The sequence below is a fragment of the Eriocheir sinensis genome, chromosome 67, assembly GCF_024679095.1.
Source record: "Eriocheir sinensis breed Jianghai 21 chromosome 67, ASM2467909v1, whole genome shotgun sequence".
NCBI classification, from domain to species: Eukaryota; Metazoa; Arthropoda; class Malacostraca; order Decapoda; family Varunidae; genus Eriocheir; species Eriocheir sinensis.
Window position 1 is genome coordinate 7,482,960 of NC_066575.1, and position 15,394 is coordinate 7,498,353.

At 44.2% G+C, this 15,394-nt stretch overlaps 2 protein-coding genes across 28 annotated transcripts in view; both read left to right on the top strand.

Moving 5' to 3' along the window:
* LOC126988039 (galactoside alpha-(1,2)-fucosyltransferase 1-like) overlaps positions 1-8,005 on the top strand; it is a 15,260-nt gene extending 7,255 nt beyond the window's left edge. For both annotated transcript variants that reach the window (XM_050845827.1, XM_050845828.1), the window contains 6 exons: positions 2,143-2,353; positions 2,534-2,692; positions 3,420-3,505; positions 3,663-3,764; positions 4,134-4,290; positions 6,485-8,005. In XM_050845827.1, the coding sequence (XP_050701784.1) occupies positions 2,143-2,353; positions 2,534-2,692; positions 3,420-3,505; positions 3,663-3,764; positions 4,134-4,290; positions 6,485-6,711 (942 nt within the window). In that variant the 3' untranslated portion in view covers positions 6,712-8,005. The remainder of the gene's footprint in view (positions 1-2,142; positions 2,354-2,533; positions 2,693-3,419; positions 3,506-3,662; positions 3,765-4,133; positions 4,291-6,484) is intronic.
* Positions 8,006-8,142: 137 nt separating this feature from the next.
* LOC126988037 (galactoside alpha-(1,2)-fucosyltransferase 2-like) overlaps positions 8,143-15,394 on the top strand; it is a 147,167-nt gene continuing 139,915 nt past the window's right edge. For 3 of the 26 annotated variants that reach the window (XM_050845801.1, XM_050845800.1, XM_050845799.1), the window contains exons 1-7: positions 8,143-8,517; positions 9,425-9,523; positions 10,279-10,832; positions 11,472-11,682; positions 12,118-12,276; positions 13,197-13,282; positions 14,042-14,143. In XM_050845801.1, the coding sequence (XP_050701758.1) occupies positions 8,505-8,517; positions 9,425-9,523; positions 10,279-10,832; positions 11,472-11,682; positions 12,118-12,276; positions 13,197-13,282; positions 14,042-14,143 (1,224 nt within the window). In that variant the 5' untranslated portion in view covers positions 8,143-8,504. The remainder of the gene's footprint in view (positions 8,518-9,424; positions 9,524-10,278; positions 10,833-11,471; positions 11,683-12,117; positions 12,277-13,196; positions 13,283-14,041; positions 14,144-15,394) is intronic. The other 23 variants (XM_050845808.1, XM_050845806.1, XM_050845807.1 and 20 more) reach the window with 13 other exon arrangements.

Sequence of the window (15,394 nt, forward strand, 5' to 3'; positions counted from 1 at the left end):
TATCCTTCTCTCTGTACCTTTATCTCCAGTTTCCTATCTGACCGTTCTATTTCTGCCGTGGTAGACGGTCACTGTTCTTCTCCTAAATCTATTAACAGTGGTGTCCCACAGGGTTCTGTCCTATCTCCCACTCTTTTTCTGTTGTTCATTGATGATCTTCTTTCCAAAACGAACTGTCCTATCCATTCCTACGCCGATGATTCCACTCTGCATTATTCAACTTCTTTTAATAGAAGACCCACCCTTCAGGAACTTAACGACTCAAGGCTGGAGACTGCAGAACGCTTAGCTTCAGACCTTACTATTATTTCCGATTGGGGCAAGAAGAACCTGGTGTCCTTCAACGCCTCAAAAACACAGTTTCTCCACCTATCCACTCGACACAATCTTCCAAACAACTATCCCCTATTCTTTGACAACACCCAGCTATCACCTTCCTCAACACTAAACAGTCTCGGTCTATCCTTAACTCAAAATCTCAACTGGAAACTTCATATCTCATCTCTTACTAAATCAGCTTCCTCGAGGCTGGGCGTTTTGTACCGTCTCCGCCAGTTCTTCTCCACTGCACAGTTGCTGTCCATATACAGGGGCCTTGTCCGCCCTCGTATGGAGTATGCATCTCATGTGTGGGGGGGCTCCACTCACACAGCTCTTCTGGACAGAGTGGAGGCTAAGGCTCTTCGTCTCATCAGCTCTCCTCCTCATACTGATAGTCTTCTACCTCTTAAATTCCGCCGCAATGTTGCCTCTCTTTCTATCTTCTATCGATATTTCCACGCTGACTGCTCTTCTGAACTTGCTAACTGCATGCCTCCCCCCCTCCCGCGGCCCCGCTGCACTCGACTTTCTACTCATGCTCATCCCTATACTGTCCAAACCCTTATGAAGAGTTAACCAGCATCTTCACTCTTTCATCCCTCACGCTGGTAAACTCTGGAACAATCGTCCTTCATCTGTATTTCCTCCTGCCTACGACTTAAACTCTTTCAATAGGAGGGTATCAGGACACCTCTCCTCCCAAAACTGACCTATCTTTCAGCCACCTCTTTGGATTCTTTTTAGGAGCAGTGAGTAGCGGGCTTTTTTTTTATTAATGTTTGCTTTTGTGTATATATATATATATATATATATATATATATATATATATATATATATATATATATATATATATATATATATATATATGTGTGTGATATATATATATATATATATATATATATATATATATATATATATATATATATATATATATATATATATATATATATATATATATATATATATATATATATATATATATATATATATATATATATATATATATATATATATATATATATATATATATATATATATATATATATATATATATATATATATATATATATATATATATATATATATATATATATATATATATATATATATATATATATATATATATATTCACTCACAGATATTAATAGAGCAGGCCTTTATCTGTAAGCAGTTATTCGTCTTGCCCTCACTCACTTTACACACAAAGTCCCACGAGGCCAAAGCTCTGCTGCTTAGCAAGGCTCACCCAGTCGTTTCTAACGACACTTGTGTCATTGTTTTATTCTTACTCAGGCAGAGTTTCCTTAGGGAATGTAAACAGATACGGGAGACTCATGGAGTTTCATCTCCAAAGGAACATATTCAACTACTATTGTTACTACTATTACTGCCATCCCTGCTACTACTACTGCTACTACTACTACTACTACTACTACTACTACTACTACTGTTACTACCTCTACTGCTACTGTTACTATTGTTACTACTTTACTACTACCACCACCACCACTACTACTACTACTACTACTACTACTACTACCACCACCACCACTACTACTACTACTACTACTACTACAGTTAATTGCCATTTGCTCTTCTCACTTTCCCAATTTTCTCCTTTTATTGATCATCATTTTCTTCGTCTTTTTTTTCTTCGAAATATTTTCCTTTTCTTCTATTTCTTTAAATCCTCTTTTTCTCCCCACTTTCTTCTCCTCCTTTAGCATACTCATCCACATCGTCAACATCGTTATTATTTCATCCACTACCACTACCACTAACATCACAATACCTAACCCTTCCCCTCTTCTTGACACGCAGGTCCTCCTTACTAAATGGCCCCCGAAGGTAAAGTATCCCCTGATGATGTTCAACAATCCGGGCCGACTCGGGAATCGCCTCAACTCGTACGCAACCTCCCTAAGATTCCAAGCCGTGCACAAAGGGAACGCAACGGTCGCCACCTCAAGAGACACCGTGCAGCGACTCATGGAACTCCTGGACCCCACCTACCTCCCCCTGCCCGTTGCCGGTGAGAGAGAGAGAGAGAGAGAGAGAGAGAGAGAGAGAGAGAGAGAGAGAGAGAGAGAGAGAGAGAACAAAGAGGAGGTAGATAATGAAGGGAGATGAGCAATTAAATCCACATAACAATAAAGGTACGAATGAGAAGCAAACCTGTCCTACACGACCCCCATCCTCGTCCTCCTCACAGAGAAAAGCCTGGTGGAGAAAGCGAAGGAGAAGAAAGCGTTCGTGGCCGTTGGTCCGAACTGGGCGAAGTCCGACTTTGTGACCCACCTCGAGCCCACTTTCCAGAAGGCCGAGAAGGAGTTCCGAAAGAATCATGAACCGAAGTTGTACTCTCTGGGAGGTAGGTTTTGAGAGAGAGAGAGAGAGAGAGAGAGAGAGAGAGAGAGAGAGAATTTTTGATAAAGTTTCTGAAATAAGATTTTTGATTATGTAAAAATATGTAAATTCCACGGCACAGAGCTGCATTACGTTTCATCCTTTTATTTACATATTTAACCTCTCTATGTATTCATTCTCTATTGTTTGATTAGTTTTGTATTACTCTTTAGCACGCTGTATGTGTCATTGGCGGTAAATCTGAACCTAAAAGTGAGGAGCTGTACTAAACTAACATCCTTTTTCTTCAAGATTGTGTCACTCTGAGTCACTTGCTGTTGTTGTGGTTCATTTATTGTCAATCTATTTTCAGCGAGGAACATTTTCATATAACATTTTAATTGCTTCATATCCTCGCACCTGCCAATCCCAGCATCGTTGTTCCTCCTCTGTCTTCCCCATTCTTCTTCACATCACATTCCTCTCTCTCTCTCTCTCTCTCTCTCTCTCTCTCTCTCAATTTTCTCAAGTTTAATCCATCACATCCTTACACACATTGCTCCGGGGATTCTTCAGCTTCCCTACACACACAACATCCCAACCTGGGTTCATCTCTATTCCTTTCGCGCCAGCCGCCCTTCAATTTGCTCGTTTTCTATAATACTCCAGAAAGTTTTTAAGGCTGGCTGATACTGATTACTGGTGCACTGATGTCCCTGTATGTTCCTTACGGCACTGCTCTCCCTCACCAGGATACCCCAACCGCATGTGGCTGCTCGCAGGGCACCACGACACCATCCGCGCCGCCTACAGGATCAGAGAAGACCTGAGGCAGAAGGTTTGGGCTCGGCAGTGGCCAGCATTCGTCCTCCTTTAAAATTTCTGCTTCTGCTCCTTTTGCCGGTGTTATTACTGTTGGTGCTACTACTACTCTTTCATCTCTACCTTTTTCTTTCCCTCATTTATCTTCTTCGCTTCATTCCTCGTCCCGCCAGGCCGCACGGTTCCTGGAGGGGGTGCGGCAGAAGAGGGGTCTTCAGGACATCACCTTCGTCGGTTTCCACATTCGGAGGACGGACTACACAAAAGTGATAAAGGTACGGTACGCGTTGAGGCAAGCTCCATCCTATCTGTCGTTCGTTTGATGACACTTTCAACAGCCTTCACTTTCCTTAACAACTACCATCCTCAAAAACCTCCCCTTCGGTTCGACACACTACCATTTCACTCATTTTCCTCTTATAACTTCTGCGTCTTACTCAGAAAAACTCCAGTGTCACTTTCAACATCCCTTTCTTTCCTCACCAACTGCATACACCAGATCTTCACCTCACGTCAATCTCAAAACCACCTTTGCAGTTACACACACCACCTACATTTTATCTTTCTCTCATAATTCCTGCGTCTTCTTCAGATAAACTCCAGTGGCATAAACGCCCGTACATCTTCTCTTTCTTTTCTCTCAGACGTACTACAAGTGCAGTCTGCCGGGCCCTGCGTACTACGAGTCGGCTCTGAACTATTACCGCAATAAGCTCCAGAACCCGGTCTTCGTGGTGGCTTCCGACAGCTCGACCTACGCACGTCAACACCTGAAGGGCCACAAAGATGTAGAGTTTTCAGGTAATTAGTGTTGTTATACGGATACGTGTGATACTCTCTCTCTCTCATAACGTATCATAAGTAAGTGTCTCTTGCTCTTAGTAGTAATAATAGTAGTTGTACTATTTGACGTAGTAGCTTATATAGAAACAGTAGCGTTATTTACACACATACATATTATTATACACATATTATTAGTAGTAGTAGTAGTAGTAGTAGTAGTAGTAGTAGTAGTAGTAGTAGTAGTAGTAGTAGTAGTAGTAGTAAAAGTAGTAGTAGTAGTAGTAGTAGTAGTAGTAGTAGTAAAAGTAGTAGTAGTAGTAGTAGTAGTAGTAGTAGTAGTAGTAGTAGTAGTAAAAGTAGTAGTAGTAGTAGTAGTAGTAGTAAAAGTAGTAGTAGTAGTAGTAGTAGTAGTAAAAGTAGTAGTAGTAGTGGTAGCAGTAGTAGCAAAAAGTATAGATAGTAAAGAGAGGACACTCGCGACATCCTACACTGTCTACTCAACCACAGCCTCTCCGACTTGCTACAATATCTTATACTTGTGTTAAGGCTACAAGTACTTATGAAATGAACATTATCTCTCTTCCACACATGTGTAGCCTTCTCTTTGCTATAATAGGCTACACTTGTGTTACAGCGACCAGTGGTTACAAAGACAACATGTGGTGCTAGTAGTTTTAGATAATGATCCAAACTGCAGTCGGAGGCCGCGTGTCAAGTGGAGAGTTAGGTGTGAGCTGTCAGTGCCCGGCGGCACTCGTGAACATTAGTCAATGACGAGCGACACTCGTGTGTATCATCTGCTTATTTATTTCCTTTGGAATATTAGTAACCGGTGGCCGAGTGGTCAGCGTGCGGGCGTGGTGAGCCCGTGCACTTAGGTTCAAGTCCCACCTTAACACGCTGATTTTTCAAACCATCGCCGAGGGGCAGAAGATTACCCACGTGTTGCCCAGATCTCCGATCAACCCTGACCAGCGACTATAGTCAAGAGGAGCACCAAGAGGTAGCATGGGCCAAGGAAGAGTCATGTACCACGGTATCCACCATAAATAAAATTCGCCTGCGTCACCAACGGGGTGGGGTCAACAAAGAGACCCTTGAAGAAAGCCCACCGGCGTTATAGGCAGCGCCAAAAAATAAATAAATAAATCAATGCATCGTCATATCAATGAGAGTCAAGAAGCAATCCACATAGCAACGACTCACATCAGTGCTAACATTCGCCTAAATCAGGGGTTCCCAACCTTTTCGTTCCTCTGTACCCCTTGGGCATTTTCATAGGTTCCCGTGTACCCCTAAAAATTTAGGATAAAAAACGATGAAATTGTAATATTTTGATATTATTTTATAATGAAATATGTATGTGTAGACCGATGATATAATTTAAATAACAGTTTTGCTTACTAAAATAAAGAAATTGAAAAAAAAAAACGACATAGTGCAATTTGAATGCAGATTACAACATCATGTATTGTACAGTAGTGATTATTCTCTCGGACCCTGTGCCCCAGGTTGGGAACCCCTGTCCTAAATATTGGTGTGTTGGGTGCCAGCACACACACACACTTGCTATCAAAAGTGACGCGCGCTCGGCTTGGGGCGCCACTGTTCCCCCAGTTACTAGTTTTCCATTGGGGAGTGCGTAAGTGTCCTCTCTTTACTGTATACTCTTTGGCAGTAGTAGCAGTAGTAGTGGTGGCAGAGGTAGTAGTAGTAGTAGTGGCAGAGGTAGCAGTAGTAGTATAAATAGTAGAAGTAGCAGCAGCAGCAGTATAGCAATGATAAGAAGAGCAATAGTGTGCTAGTAGTTGTTAGTTTTTGTTTATTTATATATTTTTTTCCTCTTTTATTTTACCTCCTCCTCCTCCTTCTCCTCCTCCTCCTCCCCCTCCTATTCCTCGTCTTCCTTCTATTCCTCATCCTCCTCATCCTCATCCTCGTCCTCCTATTCCTCGTCCTCCTATTCCTCGTCCTCCTCCTCTTCGTCCTCCTATTCCACGTCCTCCTATTCCTCGTCCTCCTATTCCTCGTCCTCCTCCTCTTCGTCCTCCTATTCCACGTCCTCCTATTCCTCGTCCTCCTATTCCTCGTCCTCCTCCTCCTCGTCCTCCTATTCCACGTCCTCCTATTCCACGTCCTCCTATTCCTCGTCCTCCTATTCCTCGTCCTCCTCCTCCTCCTCGTCCTCGTCCTGCTGCTTCACCTCACGCAGACATGAAGTCACCAGCAGAGGACATGGCGTTGCTGGGGTCCTGCTCCCACTCCATCATGACTGTGGGTTCCTACGGGTTCTGGGCATCGTTCTTCGCGGGCGGGGAAGTCGTGTACCCGCTGGGCGTCAACTGTACTGTGACGCCCTTCGTTCACCCCGACACTCTGGGCCCGCGAGGCTACGAGAACTTCAAGCCCTTCGATATGGACGGCGGCGGTCCATTGTAGGGCAGGGCGTGGTGTGGAGGGCTGTGGTGTGTTGGGTGTAGCGTAAAAGTAAATTATTATTATTATTATTATTATTATTATTATTATTATTATTATTATTATTATTATTATTATTATTATGATTGTTATTACTATTATTATTATCATCATTATTATCATCTTTTTTGAGATCCATGACAAGCCATGAAGGGAAGAAAACAAATAGACCCAAACAGAGTCCCCTCGATGAGCAGACGTGGACATGAAAAATGCAAGACACTGACAGGAAGAAGAATGGAGAAATAGGGTGACAAAAACAAGTGGTCAGCGGCCGGACGTGGTGATCATTTATTTTCTCTCGTTTAATAACAAATATAAACAACGAGAATGGTCATCTGTATTTTTATGAACAATAATATCAATGTATTGAAGTGTAATTGTTACAAGTCCCAAAGAAACACGTAGTTTATGATAATGGAAAGAATAGTTAAAGCCTCGTAGGCCCAAAGACTTAGTCGGCGGTGACACCTGGTAAGGATGAATATACCCCATCGTGGACTTGGTATATACATGTCTCATACTCGTTATCTTGCCCGTAACTAAACGGCCCGCCCACTGGCAACCTGCCAGCCTCAGTGGCTCGCAGCCCGTCGCTTAGTGTGCAGTGCGGCTGGACAAACAACGTGCAGGCAACGTACACAATATAAACTATGTACTTAGGTTTATTAGGCCCATCTTTGTTATTACATGTATTTTTAAATTTCAGCCGCTAATAACGGTCTTTTGGCACCAACGGATTAAGCCCCCCAATTAGTTCCTTGTAACGAGTGCTTACTGTATACATAATATATATATATATATATATATAGATATATATATATATATATATATATATATATATATATATATATATATATATATATATATATATATATATATATATATATATATATATATATATATATATATATATATATATATATATATATATATATATATATATATAAAAGCAGCAATAATGATTGTTACACAGTGCTGGCTTCTTGAAGCTCTTTCCGCTACGTCTAGTGGTCGTGCCGCAGACACTGCCGTGTGGACGGGAATACAAGTTTGCCCGCGGACTAGGCCTTGTGAAGGGGCAGAGCCCACCAGGAAGTGTTAGATTTTAAGCGCGTGGCCTCAAGGGTGTAACCACACTTTTCGTCGGCCGTTTTATATCATTAATATGTCTTTCACAAAGTCACGTAATGTCCTTTTGTGTGTGTTAGTGAACAAAACTGTAGAAGCTGTATGCATTAAAGGGTCGTCAGTAAGATCAGCTCTTTCGCTTTTCATCTTTGAGTTACTTGTATAGTGGCAGGAGGCAACGTCGAGTATGCTGACTCAGCGTAAGAAACATTATTGTAGGGTTACTTCCTCCTTCCCAGCAGCATTTGCCCTTGACGACAGCCCCCTAAGGTCATCCAACTAACATGGGACGCGGCCTCACTCCTGTGGGTGGCTGCACAAGAGTGTGGCAGCTAGTCAGAACATCACCTCTTCCGCAGATATCTTCTCTTATATAGCAATGAACGGTGCATTTTGTCAACAAAAGCCACGCGCACCTGTGCTGCGGAATTGCACAGGTGTATGTATAATATTTGGTGAAAAGTAAAATCGTTTGTAACGTGGACTTGTCAGTAGAGCGTGTGGCTTCACGCGTGTTTGTGTACTCGTGGCCAGCAGTTGCATCAACATTGCCTCCCTGAGAAGTGGACTTGACGGTGGTGCGTTGCACGAAGTTGAGGCAGACGCCTGAGGAGCTGCCTCCTGAGATGTGGAGGTGTGGTGAGTGGATCATAGTTTCCTTCCATTACTCCTCACCGTGTCCTTTCTTTTCTTCTTTGTCTTCTTCCTCCCCCTCCTCCAATGTAGTTCTGATATCGGCCGTAGTTGCTTCTCGACCAGTCCTTTCGCCAGTGGAACAACCTTCCTGCAGAAATAGTCAGTGCAAAAACGACCTTTTAGACCCTTTAAAATTGCAGTGATCTGCTGCATCAAGGGTAAACTAAAGGTACCCGGGCGTACGTACTAAAGTGCCTAAATCTCTTCTGTAGGGCACTCAAGTGGCTGACGAAATTATTAGAATCCCTAAAGCAGGCACCTTCATAATGAATCAACAGTATAATTGTTTATAATTATTAAGAAGTTTGCAAGTATCCATTTGTTAAAGCACAACCGATTACGTTTGACTAAGGAGTACTATTCCTCGTTTTACGCTTCATGTAGAGGTTACCCTCCTCAAAGATTTATCCCCTAGTATCATTAAGGGAAACGGGCCCTTGTCCTAAGACAGCCCGTTTAGAGTGCAAAAATGCTCCTTCCCTGCGGGGGGGAGCACGGGCTAAGCTGATTGGCGGCCCGTAGTAAGATGCCGACAGACCGACTCGGCGATCGAAATCTAGCCGACCGAGCCGGTCCGTCGACGAGGACTGGCGTGTCTCTGAGAGGTTACCCTGCCGCCACTAAACTATATATGTCCTGTCTATATAGCTGATCGACCATATTTCTGATTTATTTATTTATTTGTTTGTTTCTGTCTATCCACTTATCTATCTACCATCTATTCATCTATCTTTTTCCTCCTACATTTACCTCATCTGCCTCTATCTGTGTCTCAATCGATTTATGTCTACGTATCTATTTATCTTCATCACTGTCCATCTATCAGCATACCTGTGTCGTGTCGCCCCAGGTGTTCCACTGCCCCGCGGCCAGGGCGGGCGTCGCTGCGTGATGCTGGCGATGATGGCTGTGATGGTGCTTTTCCTCCACCTCCTCGTCCACCGCCGCGGTATGCATGTGATCAGTGTGCCTTGAGACGTGTCCAAGTGTTGTCAATGTTTTGTCACACGCAGAGCTTAACGTAAAAATGGCTTTACTGCCCCCCCCTGTAAACTTCACATCTCCTCTCTCACTAAATCAGCTTCCTCGAGGTTGGGCGTTCTGTACCGTCTCCGCCAGTTCTTCTCCCCCGCACAGCTGCTATCCATATACAGGGGCCTTGTCTGCCCTCGTATGGAGTATGCATCTCATATGTGGATGGGCTCCACTCACACAGCTCTCTTGGACAGAGTGGAGGCTAAGGCTCTTTGTCTCATCAGCTCTCCTCCTCTTACTAATAGTCTTCAACCTCTTAAATTCCGTCGCCATGTTGCCTCTCTTTTTATCTTCTATCGATATTTTCACGCTGACTGCTCTTCTGAACTTGTTAACTGCATGCCTCCCCTCCTCCCTTTACTGTCCATATCCCTTATGCACGAGTTAACCAGCATTTTCACTCTTTCATCCCTCACGCTGGGAAACTCTGGACGCTGGAACTCTTCATCTGTATTTCCTCCTGCCTACGACTTGAACTCTTTCAAGAGAAGGGTATCAGGACACCTCTCCTCCCTAAATTGACCTATCTTTCGGCCACTCTCCTTGACTTTTGTAGGAGCAGTGCGTAGCGGGCTTTTTTTCATTATTGTTTGCTTTTTTTTTCCTTTTTTTTTTCTTGAACTGTTTCCTCTACTGTAAAAAAAAGCTGTGTCTCATTTCTCCTGACAGTGGTAGAGCCCTTCACTTTTCTTCGGCTGCGGAATGGTGTGGTCGAAGATGTGCTTGGTCCAGAGCCTCTGCAGGTCAACCCCCGGGGCCCAGCGACCGCAACTTCACTCTCAGTCACAGCCTGGAAAGGAGACAATGCGACCACTCAAAGCACAACGACCACAACGTCACACCCAACCATGGTCAAGAAAGGAAACAAGGTGACCACTCAAAGTACAACGACCACAACGTCACGCCCAACCACAGTCAAGAAAGGAAACAAGGCGACCACTCAAAGCACAACGACCACAACGTCACAGCCAACCACAGTCAAGAAAGGAAACAAGGCGACCACTCAAAGCACAACGACCACAACGTCACAGCCAACCACAGTCAAGAAAGGAAACAAGGCGACCACTCAAAGCACAACGACCACAACGTCACGCCCAACCACAGTCAAGAAAGGAAGCAAGATGACCACCCGAAGCACAACGACATCAGCGCCACGCCCAGCCACTGTCAATGAAAAAATCAAGGCCACCACCGTGAAGAAGGAAAACCCCTTTAAGAATCAGGTGAGGTTGAGAACTGTTATAGTCGCTTATCTGTGTGGGGCTGACCCACATAGGCCTACACCCCAGCGGCCAGTATCAAATGGAAATACTATAGCAGTTCACCTCATTTTGCTCATTATTTTAAATTATTTGTCATTTATTGTCCATGTAGTCGCCTAACATAGTACCCAAAGCGGCTATCGTCTCTAGTCGCCCCTGGACTCAGGAAAGCGCGAGTCCCCAGCTGAGAACTTGGTCTCCATCACACCCCCACGGAGCATTCCTGTGGTGTCTCCAGCCGACTAGCGCACGACTCTTTAGTTCACCCAGCCACTTGCCTCCTGTCAGCTCCCCTGTCCCTAGTTATGACTACCCTGGTGTTGTCCACTCCACTTTTTTCTACATAGAAGGTTTGCCCCGGAGGCTCAGTTGCATCTCGCTTTGTGAGAGTTGCAACAAGAGAGGAAGTTTGAGGGGAAGTTGCAATAGAGAGTGGAGATGGAGGAGAGGAAGTTACAGTACGAGGTGGTGGAGCGGTAGAGGCAGCATGAACTGGAAAAGCCCCGATTCATTCGTTATTACTTCAGGCACTACCACTACCACTAACATCATAACATCAAACCCATAATATCAAACCCTTTCCCTCTTCTTGACACGCAGGTCCTCCTTACTAAATGGCCCCCGAAGGTAAATTATCCCCTGATGATGTTCAACAATAAGGGTCGCCTCGGGAATCGCCTCAACTCGTACGCAACCTCCCTAAGATTCCAAGCCGTGCACAAAGGGAACGCAACGGTCGCCACCTCAAGAGACACCGTGCAGCGACTCATGGAACTCCTGGACCCCACCTACCTCCCCCTGCCCGTCGTGGGTGAGAGAGAGAGAGAGAGAGAGAGAGAGAGAGAGAGAGAGAGAGAGAGAGAGAGAGAGAGAGAGAGAGAGTTTTTGTGTTTGAAAGTCAGAGCACGTGGGTGAGGGATGGATGAAGTGTGTTTGTGTGTGTGTGTGTGTGTGTGTGTTTCATCATGGTCTGATCACGCTCTGAACTCGCGATCGCCAGACAACTCCATTTTAGCTTGTCTCAATTGACGGATTTTTGGGTACGGCTTCAACCTCGCATCACACCCACACACACCCGGGAGGCGGGACTCAACGCTGACAGACACCCGGTACCCAGTTGCTGCGGGGTGGACAGGGGACACTGCTTAATTTCTCACTCAAGTTGCAAATAAAGTCACATAACAACGAAGGCTCTAATACGGAGCAAACCTAGCCTACACGATCCTCTTCCTCGTCTTCCTTACAGAGAACAGCCTGGTGAGCAAAGCACTGGAGAAGAAAACGTTTGTGTTAGTGAGTCCGAACTGGGGGAAGTCCGACTTTGTGACCCACCTCGAGCCCACTTTCCAGAAGGCCGAGGAGGAGTTCCGAAAGAACCACGAACCGAAGTTGTACTCTTTGGAAGGTGGGTTTTGAGGAGAGAGAGAGAGAGAGAGAGAGAGAGAGAGAGAGAGGAGTTTTGATTATAAAGTTTCTGTAACAAGATTTTTGATATTGCTGCGTTCCGTTTCATCTTTTCATGTACATATTAACCTCACTACGTGCTCCTTCTAATTCATTTGTAAGTTTTGTTTCTATCTTTTTTTTTCCACTGTCTATTTTTGGCAGTAAATTTGAACGTAAAAGTGAGGAGCTGTACTAAACTATTATGCTTTTTCTTCAAGGCTGTGTCGCTTTGAAACTGTTCCTATGTTGCTCCCCTTCTGTCCAGCGGTATTTAATTAACCTTTTCTTGGGATTACTTTACTGTCAGTCTATCTTCAACGAGGAACTTTTCAAATAACAATATCTTGCTTCTTATCCTTTGTCCTGCCAATCCCAGCATCGTTGTTGGTCCTGTCTTCCCTAGCCTTCTTTACCTCACATTCTTCTCTCTGCGATATTTGCTACTTGTGACTTGTCCCCTTATTAATTTTATCTAAGGTAATCCATCACATTCTTATGCTATGCTCCGGGGTACCTCACACTCTTCTCTGTGATGTTTGCTACTTGTCCCTCTATTTATTTTCTCGAAGTTAATCCATCACATTCTTATGCTATGCTCCGGGGTACCTCACACTCTTCTCTGTGATGTTTGCTACTTGTCCCTCTATTTTTTTTGTGGAAGTTAATACATTACATTCTTTTGCTATGCTCCGGGATTCTTCAGCTTCCCTACAGACACACTACACCGCATCTTCGGGTTCTCTATTTCTTCCGTGCCAGCTGCCCTTCAATTTGCTCGTTTTCTATAATACTCCAGAAAGTTTTTAAGGCTAGCTAAGACTGATTACTGGTGCTCTGATGTCCCTGTTTGTTCCTTACGGCACTTCTCTTCCTCACCAGGATTCCCCAACCGTATGTGGCTGCTCGCAGGGCACCACGACACCATCCGCGCCGCCTTCAGGATCGGAGAAGACCTGAGGCAGAAGGTTTGGGCTCGGCAGTGGCCAGCATTCGTCCTCCTTTAAAATTTCTGCTTCTGCTCCTGTTGGTGCTACTACTACATCTACCACCACCAATAATAATAATAATAATAATAATAATAATAATAATAATAATAATAATACAATTCTTCTGTTTCTACTGCTATTTAACTAATATTTTTACTACTTCTGCTACTACTACTACTACTACTACAACTATTACTACTACTACTACTACTTCTACTACTACTGTTTGATTACTACTACTACTACTATTACTACTGCTCTTACTATTACTACTACTACCACCACCACTACTACTACTACTACTACTACTACTGCTGCTTCTGCTGCTGCTGCTAACAACATCAGCACTACAATTATTCGTAGTAATAGTTATGACAATGATAATAATGTGATGATTTCAACTAAAGAAAAAACAAAACAAAAAACAAGTAGCAGGAACATTACCTTATCCTACGCTACCTTTCCTTACCTTACTTTAATTTACCCCTTATTTTCATAGTCTACCTAGCTTGTCCTATCTCCAGCTACCAGCACTCTATCTCTACCTTCTTTCCTTCGTTCATCTTTCCCTCATTCATTTTCTTTCATCCATCTTCTTTCCCTCGTCCATCTTCTTTCCTTTCATTTTCCTTTAATCTCCACCATCTTTCCCTCATTCGTCTTCTTTCCTCCATTCCCTTTTCATCTCTTCCATCGTTCCCATCTTCATCTTCTTCCCTTCATTCCCCTTCCCGCCAGGCCGCACGGTTCCTGGAGGGGGTGCGGCAGAAGAGAGGGCGTCGAGACATCACCTTCGTCGGCTTCCACATTCGGTGGGCGGAGTACACGCAAATGATAAAGGTACACGTTGAGCCAGGTCTAATCGTCTTATCTTTTGTTCTTTTAATGGAGCACCGAGTTTTCGTGTTTTGTGTAATATTTAACTGTATTCGTTGTTCAGCGCGCGTTGAGATTCATATAGGTCTCCATCAGCCAGTTAGTTATTTCGGTGGGTAGGCTGGGTTTCCACTATGCCGTTTTGACGGTAGCCGTCATCTTTTATGACGTCACGAACCTCCTCGTGTTAAAAAGCCCCGTTCACACTGTGCCGACACTGGGCCACGACAACCCAGCGATTCGGGGCATACGAGGTCTTGGGTGTGAAATATTGATGTGAAAGGGTCTCACGTGGTCGGAAAAAGGCCTAGAAACGATCGCCGCATGCTGATTCGGCACAGTGTGAAGGGGGCCTATAAAAGTCTTTGGGTTGTCGTGGCCCAGAGTCGGCACAATGTGAATAGGGTTTTAGTGTTATTCCTAACCGCACCAACAGAATCCCTGAATGTCGTGGCCTTCTTTTCAATGTGAGGGCCGACTAGCTCCAGAAGGTCACCGAAGGTGGCTGGGGTCATCCGATAAGCTGCGTGGACACCTTATGACTACCACGAAGCGGCCTCTCCAGACACAGTTGGCGTGTCCAGAACCTTCGCCTCTTCCTAGCTGGCCTGTCCTCTGGTCCAGCAGCAAGTACAAAGGCAGCAATCAAGAAGTCGATGTCGTCCATGCGGTCCAGGTTTTCTTTGTCAACAAGCGTCGTGACGGGCAGACGACATCCACTTCCTCTGCGCCGAGCGATCTCCGTTTTTGTGGCGTAATTTTGGCGTCTTTAATTAACGTTGACGGCCACCGTCAAAACGGAATAGTGGGAACCCGCCATTAGTAATAGACCATAAGCATCGACTTTTCTCCTGATCTTCTTATACAGTTATTCCTTGGATCTCGCTTTGTGACACACCTTTACTTCATGGTCACACTTTCCTAACACCAATACCTCGGTTCACTTATCTGTCTATCTACCAACAGATCTACCTGTCTTTATCCATGTACGATCCTTTTAATAATGCCTAAAGGAATGGAAAAGAGTGGGAGAGCACAAATAATTAGAAATACTACTGCATTCACTACACATCTATCGCTCACAGTCTTCAAAACGTCTATAATTGCACTTTGCAACATTTTTCCAGCACTGTTATTTATGCTTAACACAGCTGTACTTACCATTCCCCGCCATCACTAATTCTACCTATTTTATTTGTGTTCCAGACCTGTACA